At 59.1% G+C, this 15,099-nt stretch overlaps 1 protein-coding gene across 2 annotated transcripts; it reads right to left on the bottom strand.

Annotated features, from left to right (window-relative positions):
- Positions 1-9,075: 9,075 nt before the first annotated feature.
- On the bottom strand, positions 9,076-13,673 carry SLC39A3 (solute carrier family 39 member 3). Of its 2 annotated transcripts, XM_063146874.1 has the most exons (4): positions 13,610-13,673; positions 13,245-13,296; positions 11,460-11,761; positions 9,076-10,159 (listed from the first exon to the last, which is right to left on the bottom strand). In XM_063146874.1, exons 3-4 carry the CDS (start codon positions 11,664-11,666, stop codon positions 9,410-9,412), a joined length of 957 nt encoding a protein of 318 aa, XP_063002944.1. In that variant the 5' UTR covers positions 11,667-11,761; positions 13,245-13,296; positions 13,610-13,673; the 3' UTR covers positions 9,076-9,409. The 2 variants fall into 2 exon arrangements, with proteins under 2 accessions (XP_063002944.1, XP_063002945.1); XM_063146875.1 differs by lacking the exon at positions 13,245-13,296 and having other exon boundaries at positions 13,610-13,627.
- Positions 13,674-15,099: the final 1,426 nt, after the last annotated feature.

The following is a 15,099-nucleotide window of genomic DNA, read 5'->3' as shown; positions in this document are numbered from 1 at the left end:
CAAAAGTTGGAGGAGCTGGGCACGGTTAGCCGGGGGAAAGTGATGAGAGCTCTCTTCCATCTTTCACCCCCCCTGGAGGGCTGCCCCACAGGAGAGAGCAAAGATGTGTTCTCTGCGGCCCCAGAGAGCAGGACGAAATCAGAGGGGCTGAAGTCACAGAAGGGCGGATTTGGGCTGAACATTAGGAGAAACATCTTCATGGAAGGACCAGTTGGACGATGGATGCAGCTAGCGGGGTCTCGATCCTGAGGGTGATTCAACCAAAGGCTGGGAATGTACTGGCTCTGGCTTGCCTGCTTTGCGCAGAGGGGTGGACTAGCTGGCCTCCAAAGCCCCCTCCAAGTCCATGTGTGAACTCCACAGCTTTAGGGAGGCATCCAGAGTGAGCGACCACCGAACACACCCAGGCTGACGGCACCGATCCAGGAAAGCAAAGGTGGACAAACAAAGCCCTCCTGCCTCCCCCATTCCGATGTGATGCACATCGTTCTGCCTTTGTGTGGGTGTGTTTAAAGCCCGTAAGAACTTTGGAACTCAGAGCCTGGTCCTGAGTTTTGCTGCTGCTACTGCTTTCCTCCTCCCTCCCCCTCCTGTTTCCTTTTGTGTCGTGTCTGTCTTTGAGATGAGACGCCCGAGGGCTGGGCAGGACCAGTCTCATTATTAATCTTGCATGATCCGCTCGGGGAGGCTTTTTAGAAGAAGGGCGGGTTAAAAACAAAATGCCAAAAAGCAATAAACAGAGGACTTTCCCCAAGAGACACTCACAGATCTGCCATTTCCCGACCTGGGAAATGCAGCAAGGAGTAAACCCTGCCTAGGTGCGACAGGGTGTGTCGGTTTCCAGGGGCTGCCACTTCCCGCCTCCCACGGCTAGCGAGGCCACGCAAAGATCAGACGGCCGAGCTGAAAGCTTTGATCCCGTTCAGCAAAGTACCCCGTAATTATTGAAGAGAGTTTGCTGCGAGTTGCTCAAGTGAAGGAGGGCCTTTACGCACGACGGAGGTTTTGGAAACTGAGCCAGAGAAGTGCAAGAGATTCGCCCTCTGGAAGCAAGAAGCTAATCTCGAGGCGCTTATTAAAATATCAAGTGCTTTCCCCCAGTGCTAGAGCTGTTGACGCCACTGCAACGTTTGGGAACCGAAGATAGAAGGTAAGGAGGAAGCATTTACAAAACAAGACACACACAAGAGGCGGGAGAGAAGCAGGGGAACTCCGTCCTCAGGTCTCCATCGCTTTGACGTGGCCACAAATTGCCCCCAACGGCTCACGGACCCCGGGAAGCTGTGCTTTAAGCCATCACGAGATGCCTCTGAGCTCGTGCAGAGTCACCACAGCAACCCTGGCTCACTTGATATTGGCAACCAGCCCTCCAGGAGGGTGGGGTGGGATGGACCCTTTTAACTTACATTTTAAAAGACGGCATCCCTCCTCCTTGGCCTAAATTCTGCCTTCCTAGTATCCTTCGCTATCAGCAGTAGTCTTTAAGGCAACACAGGACGCTTTGCTGCTTTAAGCATCAGGGTGTAAGAGAAGGGCGCCCGTCCCCCAAGGATCCGAACAGAGATGGGTGGTATTTGGTTCTGCAATTTCAGGCACCCCATCACAGACGTGGGCATCCCTGAAATGACTGGAGAAACTCTCTCGCGAAGAAAGTTTGCATGGGGGGGGGAGGGGGGGAATGGTAAAAGCTGGGCCTTTTCAGTTCATGGGCAAAGGAGGGGGGGGAACACCCTCTCCCACCCAGCCACAACCTGACTCACGGCAGCTCAAAGCAAGTCCTTCTTCACAAAGAGCAGAGTGAAACCGTGGGATTCACTGCCACAAGATGTCAAATTAAAGGAGGAAGAGGAGGAGGAGGAGGAGGCAGCTTCCAATGGCTACTAGCCCTAATGGCTGTATGGAAGAGTCTATCTCAGAGTCCCAGCATCAGCAGGAGGGGTCTGTCACCCCAACGTCCCACTTGAGGGTCTCCCGTCTCAGGCTAAAAGCCTAGAAACCTTTCTGAAACGTGCTGAGGGTATCAAACCATTTCCAGTTTGCGGCCTCTTATTTTTGGCTGTCCTCTGTTGGAAACTGGACACTGGGCTCGGTGGAGCCACCTTGGTGTGGTCCCCGACAGGCTGCCCACAGTCCCACCTAGCATGCCGCCCCTTGCTCCCGCGCCAGGCCAAAGACCGCCCAGGGCCCAACCTGCCAGGCAGGCACTCCCCATCCTGCGGGGGTCCAGATCCATCCCCTCCCTAAGCTTCGGGGTCGGACTTTTGTTTCTGGATATTTGGGGTTTTCTTTACGGAGTTCCAGTTTACACCAGTCAAGGAAGTGGGAGACGGAACGGGGGATGGGCAGCGCTTCCGACGGCCGGGGCTTCGTTCCGGGGGGCTCCGCGTTACGACGCTTCTGGGCTTTCTAGAAGGGAACCCGGCCTCCCCCCCCCAGTACTAAAACTCCCATCACCCACTGCCAGCCAGCCACGTTTTGTAAACTGGGCAGAGGCTGACGGAGGTGCTCCTGGAAGGGAGGTCGGGTCTGGCTGGGGCAGAACACACACACCCCAGCATGCGTTTGGGGGTGGGGTGGGGGGAGGTCAGAGGTCAGAGGCACCCCTCTCCACATCGCACACCGCAGCTTTGAACACAGAGCATAAGGGCCCTCCCCTTCTTCTGGCCACAGTTCAGCGGCGGAACTCCCTGCTACAAGGTGTGGCGGCAACGGTCGGTCGCAGGCTAGAGAGGAGGACAGAGAGATCTCCGGGGAGGCCCACGGCGCCTGTGCGGCCCCTCCTGGCTCAGCAGGCACCGAGAATCACCGAGGGGGCCCTGAGCCTGGGGAGGCCAACCTGGCAGGGACGTTGTGCTCCTGGGACCTCCCAGGATGCTCCCCCCCTCCCTGGTCCGATCCAGCAGAGCGGCTGTAGCGTTCCCAACAAGAGGCCCGCTGTGGGCTAATAGCTCAGGGGTGCCAGGGGTGGGGGGACAAGCGAGGGAGGGGCTGTTGCCATCTCACTGTCCACCCTCAGAGGCAGGTGGCTGAGCTAGAGAGGGGCACCCGCCCAGCCCCGGACGGGGTGGGGAGGGGGGCTGTTTTTCTGCTGCCCTGTTTGAAGGCTCCCCGTCTAGCCACCCCCTCCCCGTCGGAGGCAGGGCGCTGGGCTCGAGAGGGACCAGACCGGCTCTGGCCTGATGGGCACCTTCGCGCGGCCTCGGCAGCCCCCGCCCCCCCGCCTGGCCCCCGCCGTGGAAGGGGCTCCGCTCCCCCTCCGCCGAGGAAACTGAGGCAGGCAGGCAGGCAGGCTGCTTTTCTGATTGAGCCGGCAGCCCAGGCCAGCGCAGCGAGACCCCCCCCCCCCCTCGGGTCCCTGCACCACGCACGTCATTCCTCGCCCCCCCCCCGCCAATACATTTTTCGCATTTGGATCCGGGGGGGGGAGGGCCGGCGAGGGGGGGGCTTGCTTTGGGGGGAGGGGGAGTCCGCAGGGGCTGGGGGGGGGGCGCCCGGAGGGGGGGAGGGCCGGCTGGGGGGGGGTGGAGCGGGCGCCCGGGAGCCGCGTCCTGCTCACCTGTCGCGGGGCTCAGCCGGCGGCGCAGCAGCCCAGCAGCCCCCGCCAAGCAGCCATCGGGGGACGGAGCAGCCGCAGGCGACGAGCAGCCCGAGCCGGACGGCGGGGAGAAGCGGGCGCCGGAGGGGCCGGAGGGGCCGAGCCGGGGCGCTGCCGCTTGCCGCTGCGTCGGAGGATGCGGGCGGCGGAGGGCGCGTCACGTGTGAACGTCGCGGACACGCGGAGGGACGGGGAGGCGCCTGCTCGCTCGCTCGCCCGCTCGCAAGGGCCTCCTGCCTGCCCGCCGGCCCCCCCCCCGTCCATTCATCCCTTTCGCTGCCCTTGCAGAGCCGACGCCCCCCACGCCCGCCCCCCCTTTTTTCCGTGGGGTCCTGGCAAGAGGGGGAAAGGCCGGAGAGAAATGGAAGAAAGGGGCAGAGCTGGGAGGAGCCCTCCCGGACCCGGCTTCGCTTTCTGCCGGACGGTCTTTCTCCCCCTGCCTTTCCCCCACCCCTCTCTTATTCCGGGGGTCTTATTCCCCCCCTTCCTTCTCCCCCCACACATGCAGAGACGGGGCGGAGTGGGGTGGAACTGGCCCGGCTGCTGTGTTTCAGACCTGGCCTGACTTTGGGGGGGGGGGGGACGCGGAAGAGCCCCTCCAAAATGCAGCCATGGGGGGGGGCACCTGAGAATCCCAGGAAGGTGTCTCTCCCTTAAAGCCAGAGTGTCATGAGGAGGAGGCTAAAAGGCAGCACCTGCAGAGCATGTGCAGAACGCACTGTCCCCTTCCTCATACCAACCCTGCAGGGAGGGCATCGTGGTCACAAAGAGGTCTGTTTGGGGAGAGGCAGTCCCCACTCACTGGGGGGCTTTGGAGCAGTCCCTGACTCTCCGCCTGACCCACCTCACAGGGTTGTTGTGAGGACACAGTGTTGAGGAGGTGGAGCACATCCGCTGCCTTGGGTTCCTTGTGAGAGAGGAAAAACATCGAAATATAAATGCAATAATAAATAAATATTATCTGTTATTATTTGCATTTATATACAGCCCCATAGCCAAAGCTTTCTGGGCAGTTCACAAAGATTAAAACACAGAACATTAAAAACAAATATACATAATATTAAAGCATAAAACACATAAAAAGAGATTACATGCAATCTCCATCTATTCTGGGTCAGTAAAAAACTCAACATAGGCTGTTAAATGCCTGGGAGAAAAGTCTTGACCTGGCACTGACAATGTTAGTACCGGGCGAGCCTCATCGGGGAGATTGTTCCATAATTGTGGGGCCACCACAGAAAAGGCCCCCTCCTTTGTTGCCATCCACATCACAGGGAAACCCAGCCTGGCTGCACACAGCGTCCTCTGACCACGCCTCCGAGCCCAGAGGGACAGAAAGAAAAGGGCTTGGGAGCCCAAATGCCCACAGCTGCAATGCCCAAACCCTGCTGCTGCTGCCCGCCTCACGCCAAGTTCTGTGGGCTGTAAAACCGCAGGGCCTTCCTTGGGCGGCACATGGTGACGGAGCACCAGCGAAAAGAATACGCCTCCCCAAGCGGAGAGCTACCTTCTGCATTTCAGCCCAAGTGCCCATCGGGCTGGAGGGGGGCTGAAGGAACTCCCAGAGGCTTGGAGCTCTTTAGCTGACTGGGGGGGGGGGGTTTAGGGGAAGGGCAGGAGGCCTGAGGGGGCTGTCTACAATAAGGCCTGGGGAGGGGAAGGGGAGACATTTTCCTCCTCCCGAAGCGGAGGAGCAGTGGGCGATTCAGGGCAGGGAAAAGGAAGCGTCCTTTGGCCATGCCGACCGGGGCTGATAGGAGCTGTTGTTCCACACCAGTGAAGGGCCCCAGTTTGGGGCAGGCTGGGTTGGGGGGCTTCATGGAGAAGCCACCAGACTCTGCTTCTCCCTCGGCCATCAGCCTCTTCCTTACAGTTCATGTTTGACGGACGATGGGCTGGAGGAAGAAGGCCACGTGGAGACGTGGCCAGGCTCGTACGTCTACGAGAAGGGTGCCACGGCACGGGAGCCGGGCCGGGGGCTGTGTTTCCGCACCCAAAGACTTCACAGGGGGTGCTGTGTGCACAGGGGGCTGAGAGAGGCTGCCATCTGGGCGGTGAGCCATTTATCGGATTAAAGGGATGGGCTTAAGTCATCTCAGCGGTGACAGCTGAGAAACTCCTTCACGGGGTGGGGGGGGGGCAGATTGCAAAGCAACACACACACACACACACGCACACACACAAGGGAGCCCTTGGAGAGCCGCTGCTGTTCAGGTCCCTGTTTCATCAGCCCCCTTGGTTCAGAACCACGAGGGCAAGAATCTTACTTGGCTTCTAGGCAGAAGGCCTTCAGTCAGTGGTAGCGGCTCCTCCAGGTGGGGCGATTCCTCGCTCGGAATCTGCCCCACAAGCACCGTTTGGGCCCAGTCGGGACCCCAGGGCTGCCAGAGCCCAGCTGCCTCTGCTCCCTGGGAGGCTATTTAAAACGAGCGTTGCAAACTTCCAGAGAGGATAATAACTCAAGTTGCAGCGGGCAGCAACCTGGCAGCATTTTAGGAAGCGGCCTCCCGCCCGGTCAGGCCAGCGGCCCGTCTCGTTTTCTTGGACTGGGGGCGGCCAGAGAGGAACGGCACCCTCCCTGCTGCATCCCCCAGCACGCTGCCTCCAACGTGGGAGGGCGTAAAGAACCGTGAGGACCAGTGGCCACTGATTCTGCTCTTGTCTGGCTTTTCATGGTTTCGCTCACAGACGGACACAGCCCTCAAGACGAGGGAGAGCCTCAACCGAGAAGTTGCGGATTTCTGCCTCCTCTGCATCCCGGCCATTTCTGCCCTGGCTCCTAGGACTGCTGTGGGAGCACTGCCCCTTAGACCACACTCCCCTCCCAAACCTGAAGCAAGCCCAGGCCGGCCCCAGCGCCTGCATGTCCAGGAGCGAGCAGGGATGCCGCCCACACGGGAGATTTCCTCCGTGGGTGACTCATGAAGCCAATGAACATCTGGGCCCCGCTATTCCTAGGGCTGCCAGCGGCCGGGGGGGGGGAGCCTGGCGCCCACACAGCACAGCCCCGCTGGCAGCCTGCTGAGGACTCTGCGCGCCGCACTGATCTGCCTGCAGGCCTCCCGAGCGGCCCCGTTTGATCGCCGCTCCTCAGAGGCAGCAGGGGCGGCCGGCGAGGCGGAGGGGAATGCTGGGCCCGGCAGGGTCTTCCTTGGAGCAGTGCCACACGCCCCGCTGGGCAACGAGGCTTCCTGGGGGGACACAGGCGCTCACGCCAGCACAAGGACAGCAGGAGAAGCCCCTTCTCCAAACCAGTCCCAGGCCGGGGCGACAGAAGCCAGGCTAGCCCTGCAGCAGAGAAAAGCAATCTTCCTCCGAAGGAGCCGTGTGAGACAGGAGCACGTCAGGAGAGCCCTGAGGCTGGATCAGGCCCAGGGTCCATCCGGTCCAGTGTTCTCCTCACACGGTGGCCAACCAGCCCACAATGGGTGGAACAGCAACTGGGGTAGATAAAGCACACTGCCGCCTCCAATGCTGGGCGCGGCCTATAGCCGTGAGGACTAGTAGCCACTGACCGGACTTTAATGGCCAACAGATTTCTTGCACAGCAAAAGCCTGCAGGGAGCTGTCCATTTTTCAACACGGAGCACCTTGACTCTGTTCCTGGCATACGAAGCTCGACATCACTTTGCTTCCGGTGCTTGGTTTTCTCTAAACCAGCCTTCCCGGATGGACCAACCCTGGTTTTATTAGCCTGGTCTGGTTTTCCATGTTTAAACACTTCTACACGTTGATCCCATTTTTCTTTTCTCGTTGACTGCCGAGGAATCTCTCCAGATATAGAGCGGGGCATAAAAGTTGTAAATAAACAAGCTAGACACCAGCCTTCCCCAATTGGGGCCTTTCAGACGTGCTGGACTGCGACTCTGGGGGATGATGGGACTTGTAGTCCAAGACATCCAGAGGAAACCAGGGCCGGAAAGGTTGGCCACCATGTGAGGAGAACGCTGGACCGGATGGACCCTTGGCCTGTTCCAGCCTGTAGGAAATACTTCCGTAAACCTACCGGAAAAGAACGATGAGGCGTGGGTACTTTCCACGTGCTTTTCAGCCATTCCGTTGGTCCCCCTCACAACAGCCTTGCGAGGTAGCTCTCAGTACGATCCTTAGTCCTCTTTTGCGTGCAGAAAAGCCCAGCTAGACCTCCAGAGCACCTTCCAAGGGGCAGAAAGAGGAGGAGGAGGAGGAGGAGGCCCTGCGGACGATGGATGCGATACGCGGCCGCAACGCATCCCCTTGGCTCTGGATCCTTTTGCAGGCTCTGGGCCTCCGCGGGGGGCATAGAGCTGGACGGCTGTTACCTAGTATTCCCCCCCACCCCCACCCCCACCGGAAGGCGTTTCCCACATCACCAAGCAGCTGGCTCTCGGCCACGAACAGGAAGGCTTACAACTTCCCTCCGCATGATGAACAGAGCTACAATTACACAGGGCGGGAAACCATTTTGAAAGGACTTTTTATTTAAATACAGGCTAAAAGGCCGGGCTATTGGTAGCGTATCTGCAGTATTTCTCTTCGCAGCACAACGGAGTCGGCTGCAAAACAACAAAAAAAGTGTTCCTGCAGTGGGAACGTAATAAATAAATAACCCACAACAATTCTCCATGCTAGATTTAAATATGTGGGAAAGGGCAGGGATGTAGCTTAAAACGGATGGCACCGGGGTGGCCACGTCCACATGTCCGACGCGCTGCAGAAGCCGTCGTTGTCTGGAGGTGAAGCCTGCAGGTCCTCCGATGCGCCTCTCCCCACGTGGCAGCCGGCAAACCAGCACCCCACCGGAACCTGCAGTTCGTGTCTGGAGATACGTGCCGCTTCCTTACTCACTCATCGCACACGCAGAACCCGGGGCGTTCCAGACATCGGGCAAGACAGCTTCATACAGCCAGAGGCTGCTCCAAAGGCGGCTCGCCTGGGGCGATCCTGGGAGGAACCTCGGCGAGGCGAACTTCAAGCCTCTTGGAAGGAAACGTCGGATTCAGACTTCTGCGCTTGCAGCTCCCGTGGCAAAAGCATCCAATTCTTCTCTGGACAAGACAAGTGTCACACTTTCAAATGTAGAATCCCTCCTCCCCCTCAGCAAGGTAGGTGTGTGTGTGTGTGTGTGAGAGAGAGAGAGAGAGAGAGAGATCCCCTTTGGGAGCCCTTCCAAAGATTGGCCCCAATCTAAAAAAAATGAAAACATCTTCGCACATTAACAGTGTTTGGTCACACAAGCTAAACATGAGCGGCTGGAAAATGGCAAGTGTCCAACGGCTGCCTGTGACGGAGCGGTGGAGGGCCGGTTTGCAGGGCACGGCCTCCCCCAGGGTGGGGGAACAACGTCCCTGCTAGAGACCCCGCGCTTGTTTTTAAGACGGGCCGTCGAGAGGGTCCCCCCTTCTCCCCTTCGTTAAACGGCAGTGGTGCTCGAGAGCGGCTGAAACTCTGCAGCCGCCTGTAAACAAGAGCGTTGCCGGGGGGGGGGGGGGAAGGGGGGAGAAAGGAAAAGGCGGAATGGGGGCCCCTCGGCGGGGTCGTGCGCCCGAGACGGAGGCGGCCCCTCCTCTGCCTCCCGGGCGCCGCAGGATCAACCAGCCCCATCAGCCGCCGCTCAATACAGACATAGATACACGCGTGTGTCTGTGTGTGTGGCTGTATTTTTCCCTAGCATGTTCCACAGGCGCCGTGGTTGGCTCAGCCGCCAATTTCTCCCTGAGGGTGCGAAGAGCCTGGGGCGGGCGGGCGGGAGGGGCCGCGCCGCTCCTCCTCGTGAGCAGCCCACTCTCCGGCGCCGGGACAGAAGCGAGGGCCCGCGGCGGACGCCAACGCCGGTCACCACTTGAAGAAGACCAGCCCGGCCAGGACGGTGTAGCCCAGCACCAGGAAGAGCACTTTGAGCAGCCGGTCGCTCTTCTCCTCCAGCTCCTTGCCCAGGATCTCAAAGAAGGTGACGAAGAGGAAGGTGCCGCCCGCCACCCCTTGCAGCAGCACGGAGGCCACGCTGCTGGCCACGTTCCGGGCGCTCTCGATGCCCAGGCCCACCACGATGCCCAGCGGGATCATCAGGCTGACCGTGACGGCCAGCTTGGCCGCCTCCCGCAGCGCCAGCCCGGTCTTGGCCATGTTGATGCCCAGGGCCACGGCCACCAGCGTCTCGTGGATGGCCACGCCCAGGAAGAGGCTCACCACCGCGTCGCCCTCCTCCTGCAGGCCCAGGGCCAGGCCCTCGAAGACGGAGTGGGCCGACAGGGCAAAGACCAGGCTGAAGAGGCGCAGTGGGCCGGAGCGCGACAGCTCGTGGACGTTGAGGCCGTGGGCGTGGCCCGCGTGGCCGGGGTGGGGCCCGTGGGGCCCGTGGCCCCGCCCCCAGGAGGGCTCGATGAAGGGGCTCTCGTACTCCGAGTCGCTGCCCACGTCCGAGCCGGCGTTGAAGGTCTCCAGGTCGATGAAGGACGGCTTCTCCTTCCGGAAGGTCAGCACCAGCTGCTCCACGAACACCGTCATGAAGAAGCCCAGCACCATCAGCGTCTCCGCCAGGGGGTAGTCCGTGGTCATGTTGCCCAGCTTCAACACCTCCTGGAGCTGCGAAGGAGAAGAGAGAGAGAGAGAGAGAGAGAGAGGCGGGCTGAAGGAGAGAACAGTTCCAAACCGAGGCCCTGCGACCGACTCCACGTTTGGCCCTGCCCAAGTGCCCGGCCCTCATGGCCGTCCGGCAGAATCTGCCGGGGCTCGCTGAAGATTCCAGGGCGACGTGGCGAGGCCCAACGGGCGGGAGGCTCCAAGGTGGCCCCGCGGTCCCCCTCTCCTGCTCCAACGCCTTCGTTGGCGGGTTCCTGCCTCCTGAACAGCCTCCTTCGCCCAGTTCAACCAGCCTTCCTGCCTCGCCTCCTGGCCGACACCCGCCGGCCCCCCCACCCCACGATGGCCAGACGGCCGCAGGGAACCCTAAAGCTGGAGTTCAGGCTGCCCGAGGCGTTCCGCCGCAATGGCGTCATCCACTCTCAGTGCGGGGGGCAACAGGCAGCCAACGTGTGCAGAGGGCGCCCCGGGGCTGTCCAGCCCTGTCAAGCTACGCAACAAAGCCACAGCGTGCCCAGACTGAGAGTCCTGTGCGTGGCTCCGTCTCAAAGAAGCCATCCCAGGAAGAGGAGCAGCTAGGGAAGGCTGGGAGTTGCAGGACTTTCCTCTCTCTAGGACTGTGCCTGCGAAGAACGCTCAGCACCTTCCTCCAGGGCTCAGGACAGCTGAGGAGGGGGCAACGCCAGCCTTCCATGCCCAAAGAAGGCGCACAAAACTAGCTCTCCGCCTTGCCCGGTCCTTTGTCCTGCACAGTTGATGTTCATTGTCGTTTATTTACTACCTCTAACATCCACCCAAGAAGTAGATCCCTGAAACACCTGGGAGAAAAGGGAGGTCTTTGCCTTACGCTGGAAAGACAACCGGATGAGTGCCAGGCAAAACCCTTTGGGGAGTTTATTCCATAAGCGGGGGGACTTCTGGGCATGGAGCTCTTAAATACAGGGGGCTCCCTTCCCCTATGTACACCCTGTTGATCCCTGAGGCCATATTAGCCGCCCCACGACCAACAGCAGATCACCAGGGAACAATATGTAAGCGGAGCCTTCTCGGCAGCAGCACCGACTCCCCTGGAACCCACTTCCACATGTCGTTCAAGAGGCAAACGGTGCGCTGAGCTTCAAACGCCTCCAGAGGACTTCACCTGTCTTCACTTTTCTGGGTTGGACCGAAGACGTCCAAAGCAATCAGACCCCCCTTCTGACGACCAGTATTCCAAGGTCAGATGGCCTTTGCAGAGGACTGACACCGTGCGAACGCGCTGCAAGTGAAGGCCCGCAGCCGCGGTCGGATCCGCCTCGCCTACCTTTTCTCGCACGGCGGGAAGCAAAGCGTTGAAGCAGGTGGCCAGGAAGACGCCTCCACCGAAGGAGTTGCAGAGGGCCATGGCCCTCCGGGACCGGTGGGCCTTCTCATGGTCGGCCTCCAGGATCTTGACCGGCAGCAGGGAGCCAGCCAGCATCAGCACGAAGACGCCCACCAGGCACAGCACCTTGGCCACCAGCACCTTCATGGTGGCGGCGCTGGAAGGCTCAGCTCAGGGGTCGAGACGGGCGTCTCCGAGGGCCGCGGCGCATCTCAGGGGCTGTGCAGGGAGGTCCGCTTGTACTTGAAGGGGGAGAGAGAGAGAGAGAGAGAGAGAGAAAGAGAGAGAGAGAGAGATTTCTATAAAGCAAAAGGGGGGGGCAGGCTCTGCAGGGCACAGAGGAAAAGGAAGTCCGTTCGGAAGTCAAGCAAGAGATGCCGAGCAGTCCCGGCCTGACCACAGATTGGCGGATTGAGACAAACAGCCGGCAGGAAGGAACACCTGAGGAGGAGGAGGAGGAATGGATGCCTCCCGGAGCAAGCACACACCCGGCTGCTCGGCCCTACGGCAGCCTTTCACAACCTGGGGCCTGCCAGCTGTGTTGGCCTACAAGGGCCATGGCCCAGTGGTAGGAGCCCCAGTTTTGCATGCAGAAGGAGCCGGGTTCAATTCCCGGCAGCATCTCCGGGTAGGGCTGGGAAAGGCCTGAAACCCTGGAGAGCCCTTGCTGCTGCCGGTCCGTGCTGACAAGACTGGGCTGGGCGGACTCAGGGTCTGACTCTGTACATGGCAGCTTAGAATCATAGAATCATAGAATAGCAGAGTTGGAAGGGGCCTCTAAGGCCATCGAGTCCAACCCCCTGCTCAATGCAGGAATCCACCCTAAAGCATCCCTGACAGATGCTTGTCCAGCTGCCTCTTGAAGGCCTCTAGTGTGGGAGAGACCACCACCTCCCTAGGTCACTGGTTCCATTGTCATACTGCTCTAACAGTCAGGAAGTTTTTCCTGATGTTCCTGTTTAAATCAGCCCTTTATTGAGCCATGAGGACTAGAAGAATCTTCTTTGTTTTTAGGCAGAGTGTCAGAGCCCCGGTTCGATCCCCGGCAGACGCTCCAGGGAGAGCTAGGAAGGAACCCGGCCTGGAAAACCTGGACAGACGCTGCTGCTGCCAGTCAGTGTCTGCAACACTGGGCTGGATGGACGAATGGTCTGACTCAGTGTATCAGGCAGCTTCCCACATTCCCAGAATGCAACACAGTCCAACGCGCCTGGAGGGCTGCCATCCTGAGAAGTTCAACGGGGCTTATTCCCAGGTAAGCGAGTGATCGGATGGCAGCCTCCTCGAATCTGGCTGCCCTCCAGGTGTCTTGGACTACAACACCCAGTATCCTCCAGGCTGGGGAAGGCTGTGGATGATATCATAACACAATTCTGTTATTCGTAGTCCTAATGCTGTTATTATTATTATACTGTTCTGTCTTCTTTTTTCCGCTTTGCAAGCGCCTCCGGGGGACTCTTTGGCCGAAGGGCCGGACTCAAACGCCACAGCGCTGAGAGCTTTTATCGTATTTACGTGGTAGGTGAGCATCGCTGACAAATACACAGTAAATAATCCACATAAACAAGCAACAACAATAATCTCATCAAAACAGCAACAATAAGCACAGATTTTAGCCTGCACCAAAGTTTCTGCGCTTTGCTACCCACAATGGCGATGCTTACAAGTAACGTGTCTATTATTATTATTATTTATTTATTTATTCCAATGCTTTTCTTTCCTTACCTTTGCAAGCCCCTCCGGGAGCCTTTTCGGAAGAGGGGCCCAGGTGCAAATCCTGCACAGAAGCACACAGCACAGCAATTAATGCGAATTAATAAGACGAATTAATCACTATTAATAATAATAATAAATGATTATTATTACTAATTAGCATGCTGCCCAGCCTGCACCGCAGGTCCTGATCCCTCCTCCCCTCCCCCTCCCGGTTTCCTAATTGGAGTATCCGAATCGAATCCGAATTGACTCCGAATTCCCCCCCCCCCAGTCCCGGGGTGCTCGGCGCTGCGCAGCTGGAAGGGAAGGCGCAGCCCCGCCCCACATTTCTCTCCCCCCCCCCCTCAGGGCGCCCCTTCTTCTTCCTCCTCCACCTCTTTCCTCCTCCTCTTCCTCGTCTCTTCTTCCTCCTTCCCTGAATTCTTCTTCTTCCTCGTTCCTCCCTTGGCAACCGCCCGGCCCGCAGGTGTCTCGCCGCCTATTGGCTGCCGGTGACGCCATGTCGACTCTCATTGGCTATCTCGCCCGCCCACGTCCCTTCTAGCCCCGCCCCATCGCCGTTTCCGCTTCCTTGCGGTACGGCTTGTAATGGCGTCCGCCGCCTTCCGAGGAGGGGCTGCGCGTCCCAGAAGGGCGACCGGCCAGGAACAGGAGCCGGCGGAAGGAAGGTGCCGGGAGAAGGAAAGACGCGCACGCGGGTAGTGCGTGTGGATGTGGAATCAATAAATCTACTAATTACGTTAATTGATTACATTTATATCCCACAAGGTGCTAAAATGAGGGTGCATGACTCTCCTTCATGGTTCCCCACATCCCACTCTGTCCACACACAACAACCCTGTGAGGTAGGCTAGGGCAAGAAAGAGATTGGCCGCTGGGCCAGAGAAGAGATTTGAACCCGGGTCTCTCCGCAGCCCTCCCCAACCAGGCGCTCTCCAGATGCATTGTACTCCAATTCCCAGTGAGCTGGCCAGGATGATGGGAATTGTAGTACACCACCAGGTTAAGGAACGTTGCTCCAGATGTTTATGAGCATTTATGAACTGCTTAGACCTAAAGATTTCAAAGCGGTGTGCGCAATTCACAGAACCAAAATGTTGTCGGACTACAACTCCAATCATGCCTGCCTGGCAGGAATTGGAGTCCAACAGCAATCGGGGCCTGCTGCAGCCGGACCCCCACCCCCAGGGTAACTGACATCTTGGCCCTGTGGGGAAGAAAAGGCAAGGGGAGACCGGAGCAGGCTCAGGGACCATCAAGGCCTGCACCAGTTTGGCGCCCCTCCTTCGGGAGCGGGACCATCCCATCGGCCTTGTCGCCGGTCTACTTCGCTTCCCCCTCTTCCCTCCCCAACGCCTTTTCCTCGTGTGTCAGGTCATAAGAACACCAGAAGAGCCCGGAGACCGGATCAGACAGAAGGTCCATGCCATCATCCCCAGGACTAGAAACTTCCCATTCAGGCATCTAGTTGACCCGTGTGAACAGAAGGCTGGAACAAATGGACCCATGGCTTGATCCAGCCTCGGGGCTCTTCTTAGCTTCCCTTACGGCGACATCTGGCTGCCCACTGCCAGGGACAGGATGCTGGGGTTTCACTGACCCAACCTGGCTCTGCTGCAGGACACGTAACTGTGCGTTCTTTATTGAAGGCCATCTGTTTCATCCTTTTGCTCTCGATCTAGAGCACAGAACCAGCCTTTTCCACAGCTGGTAGGCATCTTTGTCGTGCCTCCAAGACCCCTTTCCTGGTCAGCACCCAATGCAGGGGTCAAACGGTGGGGCCGAGGTGTTGCTGGCCTTTATGAGGGGCCTGGAATGAGCCATCCGAACCGCCCTTGTTTGGAAACACCCAGGTTACACGCTA

This window comes from Elgaria multicarinata, chromosome 23 (assembly GCF_023053635.1).
Source record: "Elgaria multicarinata webbii isolate HBS135686 ecotype San Diego chromosome 23, rElgMul1.1.pri, whole genome shotgun sequence".
Classification (NCBI taxonomy): Eukaryota; Metazoa; Chordata; class Lepidosauria; order Squamata; family Anguidae; genus Elgaria; species Elgaria multicarinata.
Note: the sequence above shows the minus strand (reverse complement) of the source record. Positions and strands in the feature narration are given on the sequence as shown.

Bases quoted from the DNA above. Each gene is read 5' to 3' on its own strand.
- SLC39A3 (XM_063146874.1), bottom strand. From the start codon at position 11,666: ATGAAGGTGCTGGTGGCCAAGGTGCTGTGCCTGGTGGGCGTCTTCGTG. The intron at 10,160-11,459 runs GTAGGCGAGGCG...TCTCCTTCGCAG, and splicing joins TTCCCGCCGTGCGAGAAAAG to CTCCAGGAGGTGTTGAAGCT.